At 47.2% G+C, this 16757-nt stretch overlaps 1 protein-coding gene across 1 annotated transcript in view; it reads right to left on the bottom strand.

The window, feature by feature from the left end:
• Positions 1-16757, bottom strand: part of LOC134437126 (complement factor I-like) — a 50757-nt gene that overhangs the window by 10942 nt on the left and 23058 nt on the right. Inside the window, exons 4-10 of the mRNA XM_063186585.1 lie at positions 15958-16111; positions 13095-13303; positions 12753-12869; positions 12305-12402; positions 11380-11616; positions 11001-11154; positions 10393-10534 (exon numbers count right to left, since the gene is read on the bottom strand). Coding sequence (XP_063042655.1) covers positions 10393-10534; positions 11001-11154; positions 11380-11616; positions 12305-12402; positions 12753-12869; positions 13095-13303; positions 15958-16111 — 1111 coding nt within the window. The remainder of the gene's footprint in view (positions 1-10392; positions 10535-11000; positions 11155-11379; positions 11617-12304; positions 12403-12752; positions 12870-13094; positions 13304-15957; positions 16112-16757) is intronic.

Here is a 16757-nt window from a genome sequence, read left to right as displayed (position 1 = left end):
CCTCAAACAATAACGTCTCTTTAGTCTACCACTTACGAAAAAGCACTAAAACAACACCTACCACAGCAGAGAGATTAATGTTTTCAGCATGCAAACCCTGTTCATATTTAGGTCTGCTGATAGCAACAGGTGGAGAGGAGAAGCGACTGGAGCGCAGTCTGAAAGCGTCTGTCAATCAAACGCTATGGTGACGCGCATACCCAAACTCCAAACCCATATTTTGAGTATAGATTAACGTGCGATATTTTCTTTATCGCGCGACAAGAGGCTCACATTATCGCAGCACGTTAACGCCGATAACGGCCCACCACTAGTATTAACGCCTGCCTGCCTATGTTGGCATCGTTTGGGTAAGTGGACTGTCAGTTTCGATTTATTTTCGCTGTGTTTCTCGCCGCTGAATGTTATTATTACTGGGCGATTGTTGTGACACTCGACACGAGCTCGGTTACTTGTGTTCACGTGCCTGTATTTACGTTACGTCTTCATTGTTTGTACAGAGTAGCCCGTCTGTACGGTTGCTCCACGGGCCAGTGTGGTTCGCTTTGCCCTTGCACCGTTGGCGTCACGCTACTCCAGAGATTCAATCTACAATACAATTTCTCTCTACTCTCTCTGGCTGCACTCTGCTCACCCCGGTTGTTATTCCTGCCCGGTTGTGTTATTTCTTCACTGGTTGATTATTGTCTGTTTTCACCTGGGGTGTCTTCGCCCCAGAAGTGTATATTTGCCTTGCATTTTCTATCACTGTGCTACTCCTGTCTGCCCATGATATTGGCTGTGCTTATAATAATAATAATAATAATGCATTTTATAAAGTGCCTTTCAAAACACTCAAGGACACTGATACTTATGGTATGTCCTCTATTGTGAGTCGCTGGGTGTACAGCGCCTACCGACTGCATTGCAATGTAATGTTAATGTCCAATGTTATTTGCTTGTCAGCTTGGTGTTGCCGCCTGGCTGCTGGCTCCTGTTGGCTACACTTGGGGCGTCCTCGCCCCTTGTGTTTTATATTTGCAGTATTTGCTGGACATTATAGTTTCATCTCCTACCTGCTGCCAACTTTTTACCTACTATTGGGGTGCCCTCGCCCTGGGGGTATGTATTGCTTGTTTGTTCTCTTCTGTGTGTTACAGTGTTCGCTTCCCGACACGGGGCCCTCATCTTGCCTGATTACTGGATTTCTTCTTGGCTGCCATTGGATGTCCCAGCCCCTTCTGTGTGCTATTCACCAGTTGGCCTGGAGCTCTTGCCTCGCCTGGTTACTGACTTGCATCGGCTACCACTGGGGTGTCTTCCAGACATGTGGACTCGAGTCCAGTGACTTGGACTCGAGTCTGACTCGAGTCAGCGGTGTGAAGACTTGCGACTTGAAATTTCAAGATCAGAAAGGACTTGCGACTCGACTCGACTTGCACGCCTTTGACTCGGGACTCGACTTGGACTTGACAGTTGTAACTTTCAATGACTTGGCGTGACTTGCCATGTTTAGTCTAAAAAAAAAGTCCAAGTCCAACCCTTGTTTTCAGAATGCAACAGCCGGCCCACATTCTTTGTTTGAATCACGTCATTGTCCTAAGCGGTGCTATGCCATCATTGGCGGCCAGATGCGGCCGGACGCGGCTGGCCTGGACGCAGCGACTAGCGGCAACACTGAAACACCATTTGCGAGGCTCCAGAACAAACATAGCCTACATTTTAAACCATCGCGGAAGTTAATTTATCTCCCTCTCAGCCCCAACTCATTTTGCATTATTAATAGGGTAGGCTATGGAAGTTTGCACTGTGATCAACAAATATTTTCTATCAATGTTGTAGGAAGTGTGTGTGGTGGGGCGCTGTGATGTGCAACACGCCTCTGTAGGCTACACACGTGAAGCTCTCGCTCTCTCGCCCCTCGCTTACGACAGAAATTCAGTGAGAACCAAGCTGTCTAAATATTTTAGCTAAATGGTGATGGACATTGATTGTTGAACATTAGGCTATTTAAGCAGTTGAAATAAAAAAAAAAAACACACACTGCTGACATAACCGAACCACAGGACTCTATTGATGTTTTATAAAAGAGTAGCCTACGCCTATCCGTTTTGCTTTCCCTGTCCTTTATGAATGCGCTTGCCTTCAGCCCCCGAAGGCTGTTACATTAGGCTATGTTCCGCTCCCACACACTATGCTTGCGAGTCAGTCAAGTGAAGTGCAGCCTTGCGAATAATTTCCACCATCGCGGACAAAACCACGTTATGATGGATATGTGGCGAGGTAAACGTTACGAATATGGCCTGCTTTTAAGTTTCCCCCAACCCAGGATGTGTCCGTAGGCTATGGCTTGATATCCCAGGGAGCCCCATTTCACGACCACAACTCCACGCGCTGAAAATGCATGCTCGCGCTTCTCAGTCTAAGAAAGAGTAACCTCTTGGTAACATTCTTTTCATTGACCAGCCACCATCGGTTGAGTATTAGAATCAATACAAAATGACACGTTTAGTATATACATACATGTCTTAGTCTTCCAGCATGCAATCGAAAATAGGCGAGCAGATTTGGTCTTGCATCCATCAAAAGAGCTCCACCGGTTGCCTACTTTAGATGCTGGGTGAATGGTTCCAAAGGGAAATAATTTAGCCTATAGCCTATTCATGACAGTCTTGCAAAGAGACAAGACAAACGACCAAAATTGTCAAATAATTGGTCAAGGCGCGAGATGAGGAATACTTCATGGCTATTGGAAAAACTTTGAAGAAACTAAGCGCACGCAACACTGCTTCCCGCGAAGCTTGAGGGCTATAAACAAGCTGCGCCCCGAACCTCACTGTTTGTTGTTCGATGACTTGAATCGAAAAATTTCTAAGGACATCAGGGCTATCTGACATACGTGTTCCTTGAAAGTTTTAAAACTCAGCCTTGACACACTATCATGTCAGCCACATCAGTTCAAACGCAATCTTTAATGCAGCCTATCGTGAAGTTTAAATGTAATGCGAGGTAGAGGTTGCAAGTTACTGCTGAGCAGCGCAAGACATGGACATGGGTCAGCTCCCGTGGATAAAAAGCATGTTCCCTCTCGCGTGCTGCTCCCAGCCCAATCCTTGCGCGCGCGAATCTTGTATCTCGTGGTGTCGACACCGCTTTATCTTATGTTTCTCACAGTTCGAACTACATGCTTTGTTTGGTATTTTGGGGAGTTTGGAGTCGCAATTACCGCTGCTTGGAAATGACACGTTAGAGCTACACGACGCCAGCACTGGAGAACTGGGATGTAACCCTGTTTTCCAAATTAACAAAAAATAGGAAACATAGAAGCAGAACTTTGTTTGGCTACAATCTATGACCTGGACGGTGAACTTAATCTTTTTGAAGAGGCATGAACAGCATACAAGTGCCTTTGTGGGGGAGGAGAGGGCGATTGGGGAGAACAGGGAGACGAGAGCATGGCGCGAGGCGCATATTCGTTCGGGAAAATGAGAGCGAAATGTTGGATAGGGCATTACACACCTTCCTTCTTCCTACACTGTAGAAGCGCAGAACAAGGTTGCCTCGTTGCCATAACTGACATTCTGCAGCGCTAACGCCATGTTTAATTGACAGCGTGCTGGCGAATAGTCTAGTAGCCTAATATAATTAACAAGACATGGATTAATGACTGCAAACGAAGTTCCTGGACACTTTATGGCCACCTTGTCTTGGCTACTATGTGCCACTTAGCTAAGGCACATGTGAACACTGGACACTTTACACTTTATATTTTTGGTGTGTGTGTGTGTGTGTATGTGTGTGTGTGTGTGTGTGTGTGTGTGTGTGTGTGTGTGTGTGAGAGAGAGAGAGATGCCTTGGCAATAAGTATGCAACAGCGAGCTATATATGATTATTTTATTTTATGTGTAAATATGTGTGTTATGTCTTGTGGACAATGTCTTTATGTCTTTATTTATGTGTGTATGCTACTTGACACCTTAATTTCCCCCTGGGATCAATAAACGATACTCTACTCTACTCTACTCTCTACTCTAGTTAACTTGGACTGTGACGCAGTAAAAATGGTTGGTGATGGGCCATTGCGGCGAGAATGTGAGGGGGAAAGCGACAATGCCGATATCAGCTTCAACAATAGTAGAGTAGAGTAGTAGAGTAACTTTATTGATCCCCAGGGGGAAATTCAGGAAATTCATCATTACTTTACCAGGAATTTAATCCAACTAACTAGGCCTTCTTTGTCCTCGTTTCTTAGCCCATATGGACTAGTGTCTACTAGGCTAAATACTGTTGGCACGTAGCCTACAGCAGACTATATAGCCTAGTGCTGCACCATGCATGTGCTCATTGGTGGGTTCACAGTTATGACACTGTCAATGCTCAGCTAGGATGAAGTGAACATCATGGACCAGCTGAGACAGGGCTGCCTGCTGAGCTGTGCTGTTAACTCATCATCCTGTCTCACATGTGTAGCCCCACCCCCCATACGCGCACACACACACACACACACACACACACACAAACACACACACACACACACAAACACACACACACTGGGCTCAATTTTAAAAAAAAGAAATTGATTACCCCTGCTGTATGTCATATCTTGATGAGAATGGTGAGCTTAATATGGTACCTTAGGGAAAATGGCGTCTTTTAAAGCCAAACCAAAATGTTTACATTAGTCGAGTGTTACACTACAGTAAAGAGAGGGGGGAGGGTGGGTAGCACCTGTAAGACATGAATAGGCTACTACTTTCACCCTTGGCCTTTGTGGGTAAATTCAAACATAGTACGCTGAAAGTGTGAATCCGCGTTTTCAGGTCGGAAGTGTAATATGCCCCCCTAATGTCTTGACAAAACCTTCCAGCCAAAGCTGTCAGCGGCCCTGCCTGTGCTCCTAGTGAAAAAGTTAACCATAGTCCTATCCTTAGCGTTATGATGCTAGAGTCTGTATAACTTAAAACCTTGACTAGATATGACCGGCCCACCACCAAGACCAGGGTGGAGTAGTGGAATAGGTTTATGCCATCAGATGATGGAACGGACACACACACATACGCACACATTCTTGCAACAGGACTATTTGCCCACTGGACAGTAAATATTTGGCACATGGTTGCTCCTTTGTTTAAGTACAAATTCACATGAAATGTATTTTTATGTGAAAAAAATATGAAATTAAATGTCATTTTACATACACAGCACAAGCAGTAGTTTGGTTTAGACTGATTTCTCAGCAACTGTTTTAGTAATTGTCATCTTTTTACTCAGGTCTCATTATTATACTAATGAATTTATGATCGAAATTGTGATTGCAAATAGAAAATCCCTTTGTGACTTGTTAAGGACTTGAAAAAAAATGAGACTTGGACTTGGACTTGACTTGGCTGGGGTACGACTTGGACTTGGACTTGACTTGGTCAGATGTGTCTTGACTTGTGACTTGACTCGGACTTGAGTGGAAAGACTCGAGACTTACTTGTGACTTGCACATTAGTGACTTGGTCACACCTCTGGTGTCTTCGCCCTGCTGTGTGTATTGCCTTGTTTACCTGTCGGCCCTGACTGTCCGACTGCTGGCTTCCCTCTCGGCTACCACTGGGGTGTCCTCGCCCTGTGTGCCTGCCTGCCTGACTGATGCATTGCCGTCTAGGCCCCTGGGACTGGTGTCGACCCTCCTGCCTGGAGCTGAGACGCCTGCGGCTGAGGTTGACAGATGTGGCCTGTGCTGCCTGCTCAGGTCTGCGTGCGAGAGCACTTACTGCCGGGCTGACTCGATTTGGCCCTCGACCTACCGTTCCGCTTGCCATGGGGGGCTGTAGATGACGCCGGCTGCTGCAGCGAGGCCAAGCAGGCACAATGGGGTGACCTCACGCTTCCTTGGAGGTATCGCGGATGTGCCCAGACTCCTTGCCCTCGGTGGTGGACAAGTTGTCGACTGACCTGGTGGAGTTGTCGGCCCTGTTTTGCCGACCTGCAGCCTCTGACACACGGTGACAGTGTTTTCACATGTGCCCTGCCTGCCAGCGACCCGGACGGTCGCACGCCGCCGCCATGGCTGTCGTCCTCCGCCGCCACAGCTGTCACCCTCTGCCGCCATCTGCCGCCATCTGCCGCCACGGCTGTCGTCCTCTGCCGCCACAGCTGTCGCACGCCGCCGCCACAGCTGTCGCCCTCTGCCGCCACAGCTGTCGCCTGCCGCCGATGCCCGCGCCATGCCCTCTGTTCGGGTGACACCGTCACAGCCCAGTTGCATTGCTCGTTGCATTGCATTGGCACTGGCCCCTTTCTGGGTTGGTTGGCCATGGGTGTTTTTCACCCAATGGCTACTTGTGAGTGCCATACCTGCTACTGCTCCAGAGTGGGTTTCTGGCCACGGGTGGCCTCCCCCCTGTGGCATGCTTGTTGATGCCACGGCTACTACAGCTGCCGCTGGGCCATACGCACCGTGCCATTCCGGTTTACATGGCTTACTCGGTTGCTTCGCATGCTTGCATACTTGCTCTCTTGCATGGCTGCATGACTTGCATGAGACCGCATGTGTGCTCCCCGCTCCTCTGCTGTTCTCTACCATTCAGCGTCCTGCGACTGTCTGTCGCTCTCCTGGATACCGCCTGCTGTCGGCTGTTTCATCCATCGGCTTCTTGTGGACGCCCGGGGCACCTCAACCGCCATGGCTGCTACAGTTGCGCGTGTTGCTCCGCTTCATGTCCCTCTGTGTAGCTTGCTTTTCCCTACCTCAAGACAGGTTCGGTCGTTCTCCTGGGTTTGGCTGACCGTGGGTGTCTCCACCAGTCAGCTCCTTGCATGCACCGTTGGCGTTTCCGCCTGTACAACTGCTGCTGCTCTGGGTGAGTGGTTTCACACCATACCCTGTTTTATGCTCTTTGGCACTCCTGCGGGACTGTCTGGAGTCTGTTGGCCTTGGCCGGCTTCACCGTGGACAGTTGTGATTGCAGTTGGTGCCTTCGCCTCTTCTGCTGTGGCTTCGGTATGCAAGTTATGCTCTGCGTCCTGTTGTCCGCTTTTGCCCACTGTCGTACGTCTGGCATGTCGTCGTCCTCCTGACCTGGTGGAGCCTGGGACTTTTTTGCCCCTTGGCTTGCGGAGTGTGCCATTGGGCTTACGCCTCTGTGACTGGTGCACATGTATGTCAACATTGCTGCCCTGGGTACAGGACCCAGGTGCTTCCTTCATTGTCCTCGACTGTGGCGCGTAGGTCGACTGCTGCATGTTGTCCCCCCGAGCTCTTGGGCTATGCGTGGACTCGCCATGGGCTGCTGAAGAGTGCCATTGGCGCCCGCACCACTGCAGCTGCGGCTGCTACTGGTATGTTGGAGCGTTACCGCTCCTTCTCCCATTGCTCTTCATGTTTCCCCACTTCATGTGTGGTATGTCTGGGGGTCAGGATGCCACTCTGACTGCTACTACTGTAAGGGAGTGACCCCACTCCGGGCTCTCCCTTCGAGTTTTCAGTGGCTTACGACTGTTCGCTCTGTTGGCCTCGCTATGGATGGTCTCACATGAGTGCTCTGGGCACCGGTAGGCGTACACGCCCCTACGACTGTGGATTCTGTATCTGGCTGGTTCAGCTTCATGCTCTGCCGTCTGCTGCAGGGGCATCACAGTTGACTTGTCATGGGCGTCTGCGCCCTGTGTCGCGCCCCTTTCCCGCTGGGCCCGACTTGTTGCCGCTTGGACTGTTTACGCGTCTCTGCTGCAGTGGCTGTACCTACTACTGGTTACCCTGCCTGTCCCGCCTCTCTATACCAATGGCCCCTCTGTGGCCTTTACTGGCGTTTGGCTGACCTTGGCACTGTGCGCGATGGGTCGGCGATCAGGCATTGTCCGGGCCTATGGCCATCTACGGCCTTGCCGGGTTTTGAACCACTTCTGACCGCCCTCCCTGCCTTGCCGGTCAGGGCGTTGGACTGGCGGGGCACACTGCCCTGGCTGCTTGGACGCGTCGCAGATGAGCTCGTCTGCGAGGACTATGATGCAGCGTTGCATACGACATGCATTGGGTTCTCGATGTCCCATGTTTTGTTGGCCTTCTCTCGGCCCCCATGGACCGTTTTGGGACGCCCCCTGTGAGAGTTCTCTTTGACTCCTGTTTGCTGGCATTCGCCTGTCTGGCCTGAGTGCCAGGGCAGAGTCACGCAGACCTTGGCCGTGGCACTGTGATTGGTATGGCTTGTGCGGCACCCTTGTCGGGGCCTTGCTGGAGGCCCGTCTGCTCTCTTCCTGAGGCCCCCATATGTCCCTTTGGTCCGTCCGCTTTGGGCAAGGCACGACGCTGCTTTTATTTCGCCCCGGCCGTGCGGCCGATGCTGCATGTGGTTTTGTTTCGCTCACGCTGTTGTTCTCGAGCGCTTTTTGCCCTGTTCTCGTCATACAGATCCCTGGCCTAATGTCTCTAGGCGTCGATTTCTGCTTATGACCTGCTCCTTCCTTGCTCTCCGCTCCTTCCAGGTGTTGGGCCTCGGCATCCCACGTTGTCCCTCTTGATCTCCGCTTGCTGAGGCCTCTTTGGGTTGGATATACCCTTCTGGCTCCTGCCAGGTCCTACTGTCGCTGACCGCTCTACATTGCATCTGGCTGCCATGTCTGCCTTCGACCCTGGAGGTGGAACTCGCGTCTGTTCCGCTCTGCCCTTGCGCCGTGGAGTCATGCCCACTGCTGCTGCCCTTGCGCGGTGCGGTCGTGCCCACTGCTGCTGCCCTGGACGGTTGGTCTGCGGTGGCAGTCCGACACTGCCTGCGACCTGTGGGCCCCCTGATGATGGCCGTACCTTGGATGAATGTGGGGACTGGCCATCCTGATTGCCCTCAGACGCTCTCTGGCCGGTCTTGCGGTCTTGTGTGGAGCGGGCGGCTCATCTGTCATGTGCCATGTATTCCGCCTTGAGTCCTTGCCCTCTCTGGGCCTGTTGCAGCAGCTGCTTTCAGGGGCCGACACTTGTCTGATGGGCATGGGAGCAACTTCCTTATGGGCGTCCAGTGCCCTGTTGTTGACCTTTTCCGTGGTTCGCCTCTTCCATTGTGGCTCCTCCCGTTTGTGGCACCGGGTGGTATGGTACCGCTACGGGGTGGCACAGGTGTCCCTGTCAACTGCTATGCTGACTGCTTACTTGCTGCCCCCTGTGGTTCTCACTCAGGGAGCTTGTGGATCCTTTGGGCCAGGTTACACTGGCTTCCATGTGGCCGTTGGTACGTGCAAGGATGTATGCAGCACGGCCTCCTCGGCATCAGGCTGCACCATTGCCTGGTTTTCTTGATGTTGCCCCACATGTTACTGTGGTGCTGGCGGTGGCTTCAGGCCGTCTCAGTAGTACTGACGACGGGTAGGCACTCCTCATGACTTTGTTGGTATTAGTCATCCAGTGCTGAAAGCACCGCCTCTGGCTGTCAGGAGGAACAAAATAGAACGAAGGTTATGTATATAACCACGGTTCTATGAGTTCCGGATGACCGCCAGAGCTTGGCAGTCACTCAGAGTGTGTTCGAGAAGATTTGCCAAGAGGTCACTTCCTGGGTTCAATTTAACCCCTGACACGGGGTCACCGGGTGACATCACTCAGGTCACGTGTTACTTTGTTGACATTAATTCTCGACCTGCTTGATCCGTAAGATGAATATTCAGTGCTGAAAGCACCGCCTCTGGCGGTCATCCGGAACTCATAGAACCACGGTTATATACATAACCTTCGTTTCATTGGCTGTTTTTTTTTTTCTTTCTTTTTTTACAATTTAAAGGTACACTGTGCAGGAAATGGTCAAAAAAGGTACTGCAACTATACTGCTCATTGAAACTGGGCTGCCTATTGCCAAATTTGATCTTTTCATGAAAGTTTACTAAGTAATAAACTAATATTTTCTAGTATGGCCCAAGTACAGTCATTTTTGCAGCTAAAAATGGCTATTTCTGGAAATTCAAAATGGCGGACCATGGAGAAGATCCCCCTTTTCATGTATGAAAAGTGCATTTTTTCCAGTCATAATAAATACTTAGAATTTGATGGTGGTGGTAAGTATTCAGGTAACATTAATGAATGTGTAACATGAATTCTGCTAAAATCCTTACACAGTGTATTAGGCATATTACATAGTTTCTAAGAAGTGATTAGCTTGGGGTTTATGGAGTAGAACAGAACACAATAGAATAGAATAGAATAGAATAGAATAGAATAGAATAGAATAGAATAGAATAGAATAGAATAGAATAGAACCGAACAGAAAAGAGCACAGAAGAATAGAAAGAGTTCTGGTGGTGTCTCGGCACACCACGTTGGCTGCAGACATGTCCCAGCTCTTAGCTCACACCAGAATACGTAGAATAGAATAGAATAGAATATAATAGAATAGAATAGAATAGAACAGAACAGAATAGAATAGAATATAGAATGTGTCCTACTTTTTGGTGGTGTCCCTGCAGACCACGTGGGCGGCGGCCATGTCCCAGCCCTTGGCACACACCAGGGCGCTGGAGGCAATGGGCACCCTCACCTCCACCACCTGCTTCTCCGTTTTCAGAGATGTGCCAAACACATTCTCCTCTTTAAAACACACACACACACACACACACACACACACACACACACACGCACGCACACATGCACACACATGCATGAACAACGCACACATACTGTACACCTTATTTAATATGAATTGTATCCAGTCTCAAATGCTTTGTATGTCTAGTACACTTGAAGAATTGACAAATAATATAAAGCCATTCTATCAAACACACACACACGGGCACACACACCCATGCACACAAATGTGCAAAGAACAGACAGGACAAGTTGACTGATTTGTCATGTACAATGTGTCCATCTCACTGCTGCACTGCTCTCCAAAGTGGGAGAACATCAATACCGTCTTGGTAGGTGTGTGTGTGTGTGTGTGTGTGTGTGTGTGTGTGTGTGTGTGTGTGTGTGTGTGTGTGTGTGTGTGTGTGTGTGTGTGTGTGTGTGTGTGTGTGTGTGTGTGTGTGTGTGTGTGTGGGTGCATCCATCTCACTGCTGCACTGCTCTCCAAAGTGGGAGAACATCCTGTCGCCGAGTCGGCAGCTGGCTGCCAGGGCCTGGCAGTGGTTGAAGAACTTCCGGCCGTTGTAGCCACACACGCTCTGGCCAGTACGCTCGCACATGTAGGGCAGCTTGCAGTGGCACACCTGATACACACAGGAAAGTATTATATGTAATATCATGTTAGTGTTAAATAATGAATAAATAAATAAATGAATAAATAAACTTGACTTAGTTTGCACCACATTTAAGCATCATTATTGTTGTTGTTGTTGTTGCTGCTGCTTGTGATGTATCAGTATAATGACATTGGTTCTACTAGTGTGTTATGTCTGCTAGACTCTATAAATATACTTGACTAGACTTCGCACCTCATCTACGCAGCGCATCCACGGCGGGCAGAAGTTCCTGCCGCAGGAGCGCTGGGTGAACTTCTTCCGCAGGCACTCCTCGGGGCCCAGGTACTCGTCAGTGAGGATGGGCCTCTCAGTGGTAATTGGAGGTAGCGTGGTTGGAGGTAGCGTGGTTGTAGGGGGGGTGGTGGTGGTGGTGATTTTTGGGTTTGGCAGGGTGTCTGGATTGGGCTGTTCATCTCCATCTGAACTAGCCTGAGAAAAAATGAATAAAATGTTAACTTTATCATTTGCATCAAAGTAACTCACACACATGGTCATACTTGAGCGATGTTAATGTTAGTCCTATTTTTTTTTTAAATATATTTTTGAAAGATTACAGAAAGGAAATTGAAGGTTTGGTAGGTTGGAGGATGGTGTAGGTTTGGTAAATTACCCAGGTCGAGAAGGAAGATTGTGTACACTCCAGGTTAACATGCAGGACAAAGACTGATTCAAGGTTATGAGTGAGGAGTTGTTTTGTTTTATTACATGGTAGTAGAACTACATTTGAACCCTTGAGGTGTACTTCAAATTGTCTATAAACCAGGGGTGTGTTTCTCGAAAGCATCGTTTCTAGCAAATTGGCAACTTGGGTAGTTGCCCATTAGAAACTGCATAGAAAACAACAAAGTGGCTAACATAATTAGCAAATATGGTTGCGAGAAAGGCTCCCCAGAGAAGAGAATGATAAAACAACAAAAAAGGATTTGGAGTGTGCAAACTCCTCACTCTAAAAATGACGCAGGTCGGACTTGAACCAGGATCCCCATGGCCATACATGTATGTCGATGATTGCCTTAGTGTGTTGCACCACAGCACCCTCAGTGGTACTTTTAAACAGATCTTAAATCCTTATTATCACAGTTTTCCTAAGTAACAAATGACAAATGGTGGCCATAACCTCATCTTCTCCATCCAGACAGTCTGGGAATCCGTCATTAAGAGCAAAGTCAGGAATACACACATCAGACTTGCAATGGAAAGCACCAGAACGACACTCTGTGGACGACAGTTAAAACACACACACACACGCACACACACACACACACACACACACACACACACACATACACATGCACATTCACAGAGACGCACGCACGCAAGCACAAACGCACGTGCACACACATACACACACGCTAACATTTAAGAAAGAAAAAAAATATTATTAATTCATAATATACATTTATGCACAAATACAGTACTGTATACAGTACCCAGCCCAGTCACACACACACACGCACACGCACACGCACACGCACACGCACACGCACACGCACACGCACACTCACACACACACACACACACACACACACACACACACACACACACACACACACACACACACATACCTTTGCAGCACATCTCGTCACTGCCGTCTCCACAGTTGTTGACTCCATCACACGTTTTACTGAGCTCCATACATCTTCCATTTGCACATTGAATATAACCCTCTTGACATCTACGAACTGAAATATTGAACACGTTATTGACATTATTGACAAGCAAGCAATCATCTTAAATGAGGGCGTGCATGTGTGTGTGTGTGTGTGTGTGTGTGTGTGTGTGTGTGTGTGTGTGTGTGTGTGTGTGCGTGTGCTTGCGTGTGTGCGTGTGTGTGTGTGTGCGTGTGCGTGTGCTTGCGTGCGTGTGCTTGCGTGCGCGCGTGTGTGTGTGTGTGTGTGTATTCAGACCTTGTGAACCTTGTTGTCCACCTGTGTAGCACTGGACTTGTGCTATGTGGCTGTTGTTTTCCAGTCTAGTTGGTTGGCCTGTTTTGCACTCAGCCAGGGAGTTTTCGTGTCCTTTACACAACACCTCAACACATACATCTGGAAGATCAGGCTGATGGAGATGGAGCATTGCATTATCATACCTTATATTGGGAGATTTTTTTGCCAACCTACAAGACAAATGTTGACAGGGTTAATTAATTAAAGTGTATATTTTGACAGTTTAATTCAACAAGTCAAGCCAAATTTACTTATATAGCACATTCCATATGGACACACATAGACGCAATGTGCTTTACGGAAATAAAAACAAGATAAAAAGAGTGGGATGCAGAAGCAGGAAATCAACTATTATAAAAACAAAACAAACACTAATCAAATAATACCTTGTCACAGATTCCATGAAGAAAATTACAAATAAAAATACAATTCATATTGTTGATCCTGCTCTCTCAGTGTTGAATTAGCACAGTAAAATTTACTCTGTGATCTCTGTCAAAAAGAAGTATAATGCAGTGTAATGCAAATACACAGTATAATATATTAAACTGTATCCATTTACAAAACCATGTTTCTAATATTCAGAAAGGTCTTTTAATTGTGGTTCACATAATATCGATGATATCCCTGTTCCCCTTTGTTTGAATTTGGTAAAGAAAAATGTGATAACGTTTAGGCCTTGTTTACACATTGTTGTGATTTCGGGACATTGTTGTGATTTTGGGACAATTGTGACATCTAGTGGCCATTGTGGACTTGTTATTCTTCTTTGGTGGGCGTGTGATCATGTTTGTTTTTGTTTTCATTGATCCATTTTGCCATGTGCTATGTCTCCGCCCCTTGTTTTTGATTCGCTACCCCTGCCACCTGAAGCCCATCTCTGCCTGTCTGATTGCAAGTTTGTTTGGTATTACCAAAGAAACTCAAGAGAAAGAACAATCTCTTGGTGGGGAATGCATTGGCCACGGTGTAGTACGGGGGCGTTGCCTGAGGACACGAGTGGATGGAAAATTAACTCCCTTGCGTGGTCATTGGTCAGTGGGTGCGATGGATGCCATTTTCGTACTCCCTTGCACATGGTCAGTGGGGGCGACACCATGATGGATAATTTGTGGCCAAGTAACGGCAGCTGTTGGTCAGCAGTAATTGCTGGGGGTAATTAAGGACAGCTGACAGACATTTACGCTGTCCTATGACCTGTTCCACAGTGAATAACATTTCCGTACTCCCCTCGCCATCATTTCCTACTACGCTGTTATGACGTGAGTAAGCCCTCTTGTCTCAGGCCTCTTTGGTATTACTACCTACCTGTTCCTTTGTTCTACATTGAGTCTTTGCAGTGCTGCTTTGGTGAGTGACTGTTCAATCCTTGTTTAAAACTTTTTGCTCTGTGGAATATTTTGCTCGGGACTATTTTTGATTTGAAGAGCTTTTGCTTGAGGAGAATTACTTTAAAGAGACACTATACTGAAGATATCTTTTGTTTAGGGATTATTGGAATTTTGGATTACCTGGACTTTGTGAACTTGCCATTTGGATCTTGGAACTTTATTTTTATTTTTATTTTTTGCCCTTCATTATTGGACTTTTTCGTTGTGGAGCTTTACCTTTGAAAATCGTGGATTATGAATCTTCTGTGCTTTTGAACTTCATTAAAACCCCTGAACCTTTCGTTACATCTGCATCTGAGTCCAGTTCTTAGATTAGTTGGGTATCAAACCCGGATTTTTCTTCACCGTTGTAACACACATAACACATTGCGTCAGACACCCAGCGGGAACTACAAGTGCAATAACTGCATTCAATGCAATTTTACCCACAAGACAAAATCTTTTAACCACCCGCGCACAGGCAAAGAATTTAAAATTCGTGGCACTATTACCTGCAACACAAATATTGTTCTCTATATGTTGCGATGCCCATGTGGGCTAGCCTACATTGGCAAAACTACAAGACCCCTTAAAACCCGTATTGCAGAACATAGGTCCACAATTCGCAATCATGACAGCAAAAGCCCTGTGGCGCTACATTTTACACAATCATCCCACACAGTAGCCTCCATAAGATATATTGGCATTGAGCGCATCAGACCCCCCAGCCGTGGTGGGGATATCAATTCCCTGCTACTAAAAAGAGAGGCCTACTGGCCTACTTGGGGCCTCGACACACTGGCCCCAAGAGGACTCAACGAAGAATTCGATCTGAGACCTTTTTTGTAATTTTTGCAATGTGGTGCTGCCTGGTGGGACTGTGTTCTGTGTTGTCAGTGTCTTGCTATACTTAAATGTTTTTTGCTAGTGATGTGTATATAATGTATTGAGACTTCCACTTCCTCTTCTGTGTCTACTATTAAGGCTATGTGCAAGACGATTATATGGAGCCCCCATCTGATGTATCCCTAAATGTGGTCATGTATTCTTGGTTTTTCTCTGAATTTTCCTATGTAATTGTATATATTGTAAATATTGCACTGCCTCAAGGGGTTAATATTGCACACGTCACTTTATCCAGGTGATTGATGTCAATGGGGATCACCTGGGTGGGGGTGGAACCACCTGTGGGATCATGGGTAAACAGGGTGTTCGATGTATTTGTATTGTCTGATGAAGGGCATGCTGCCCGAAATGTCACATTAAAAAAAGCAACGGGAGCTTGGTGTCGCGGACTTTTCTTTCAGTTTTTTCATGGGTCCAGGACAAAGCCATCTGAAAGGGCCCCCCATCAACACATACAATGTAATGCGCACCCAATGTTGGGCTCTCTTTGGGCCTGGGACAACTGACCCCCTTGTCCCCACTCTGTCAGCTTGCCTGACTGTACTTACTTATTGTTTTTGTGAAGACACACAATGTGAGCAGCAGCGATGTTCATCTTGTCATTCTTACACACCAGGGCACGAGTTCCAGTGTTGGGCAGTGTCAACTCAATAATCTGCTTATCTGTCTTCAGAAGCAGAGATGTGCTGAAAACATTGTCTGCTACACACACACACACACACACACACACACAGAGTGAGTGAGTGAGAGAGAGAGAGAGAGAGAGAGAGAGAGAGAGAGAGTGAGAGAGAGAGAGAGAGAGAGAACACATAAACACACCATTTCAGAATATGTAGCTGCCATCGAAGTCAGAATAAATAAATAAATATATAAATAATAGATAAATAAATATTAGGCTAAAAATATAGAGTTTATGAATATATACAATTCTAGTAATAAAAGTTTAATATTAAAAGCATAATTTCATATATTTTCATGTATATTGGTTGTTCTGATATGGGGGAACATATCTTAATTAAGGGGGGAACCAAAGTTTGCTGCCGCGGGTTGACGGGGTGTTACTTTGAGAGATGCTACCTGTTGATCAGAAGATTCTGGACCAAGCTAGGCCTACTAGCAGGCAGACACCTCGCGGTTCCCTCTGTCTAAGAACCAGCGGTGATAAAAGAAGACTGAATAAAGTGCTTAATTTATAAAGGACTGAAGAAGATAACCTAATTGTCTCTCAAGGGAAAGCGGCCAATGAGGTATATTTTTGGTGTTTTTGTAACTGTAATGTTCGTTTGACTGAAGATATGTAATGTGAAAGATTCATGTCGAGTCATGCCTGTATGGTCGTGTTGTTTCT

The sequence above is a fragment of the Engraulis encrasicolus genome, chromosome 21, assembly GCF_034702125.1.
Source record: "Engraulis encrasicolus isolate BLACKSEA-1 chromosome 21, IST_EnEncr_1.0, whole genome shotgun sequence".
Lineage (NCBI taxonomy): Eukaryota > Metazoa > Chordata > Actinopteri > Clupeiformes > Engraulidae > Engraulis > Engraulis encrasicolus.
The sequence above is the reverse complement of the archived record's forward strand: the minus strand, read 5'-3'. Positions and strand labels throughout refer to the sequence as shown.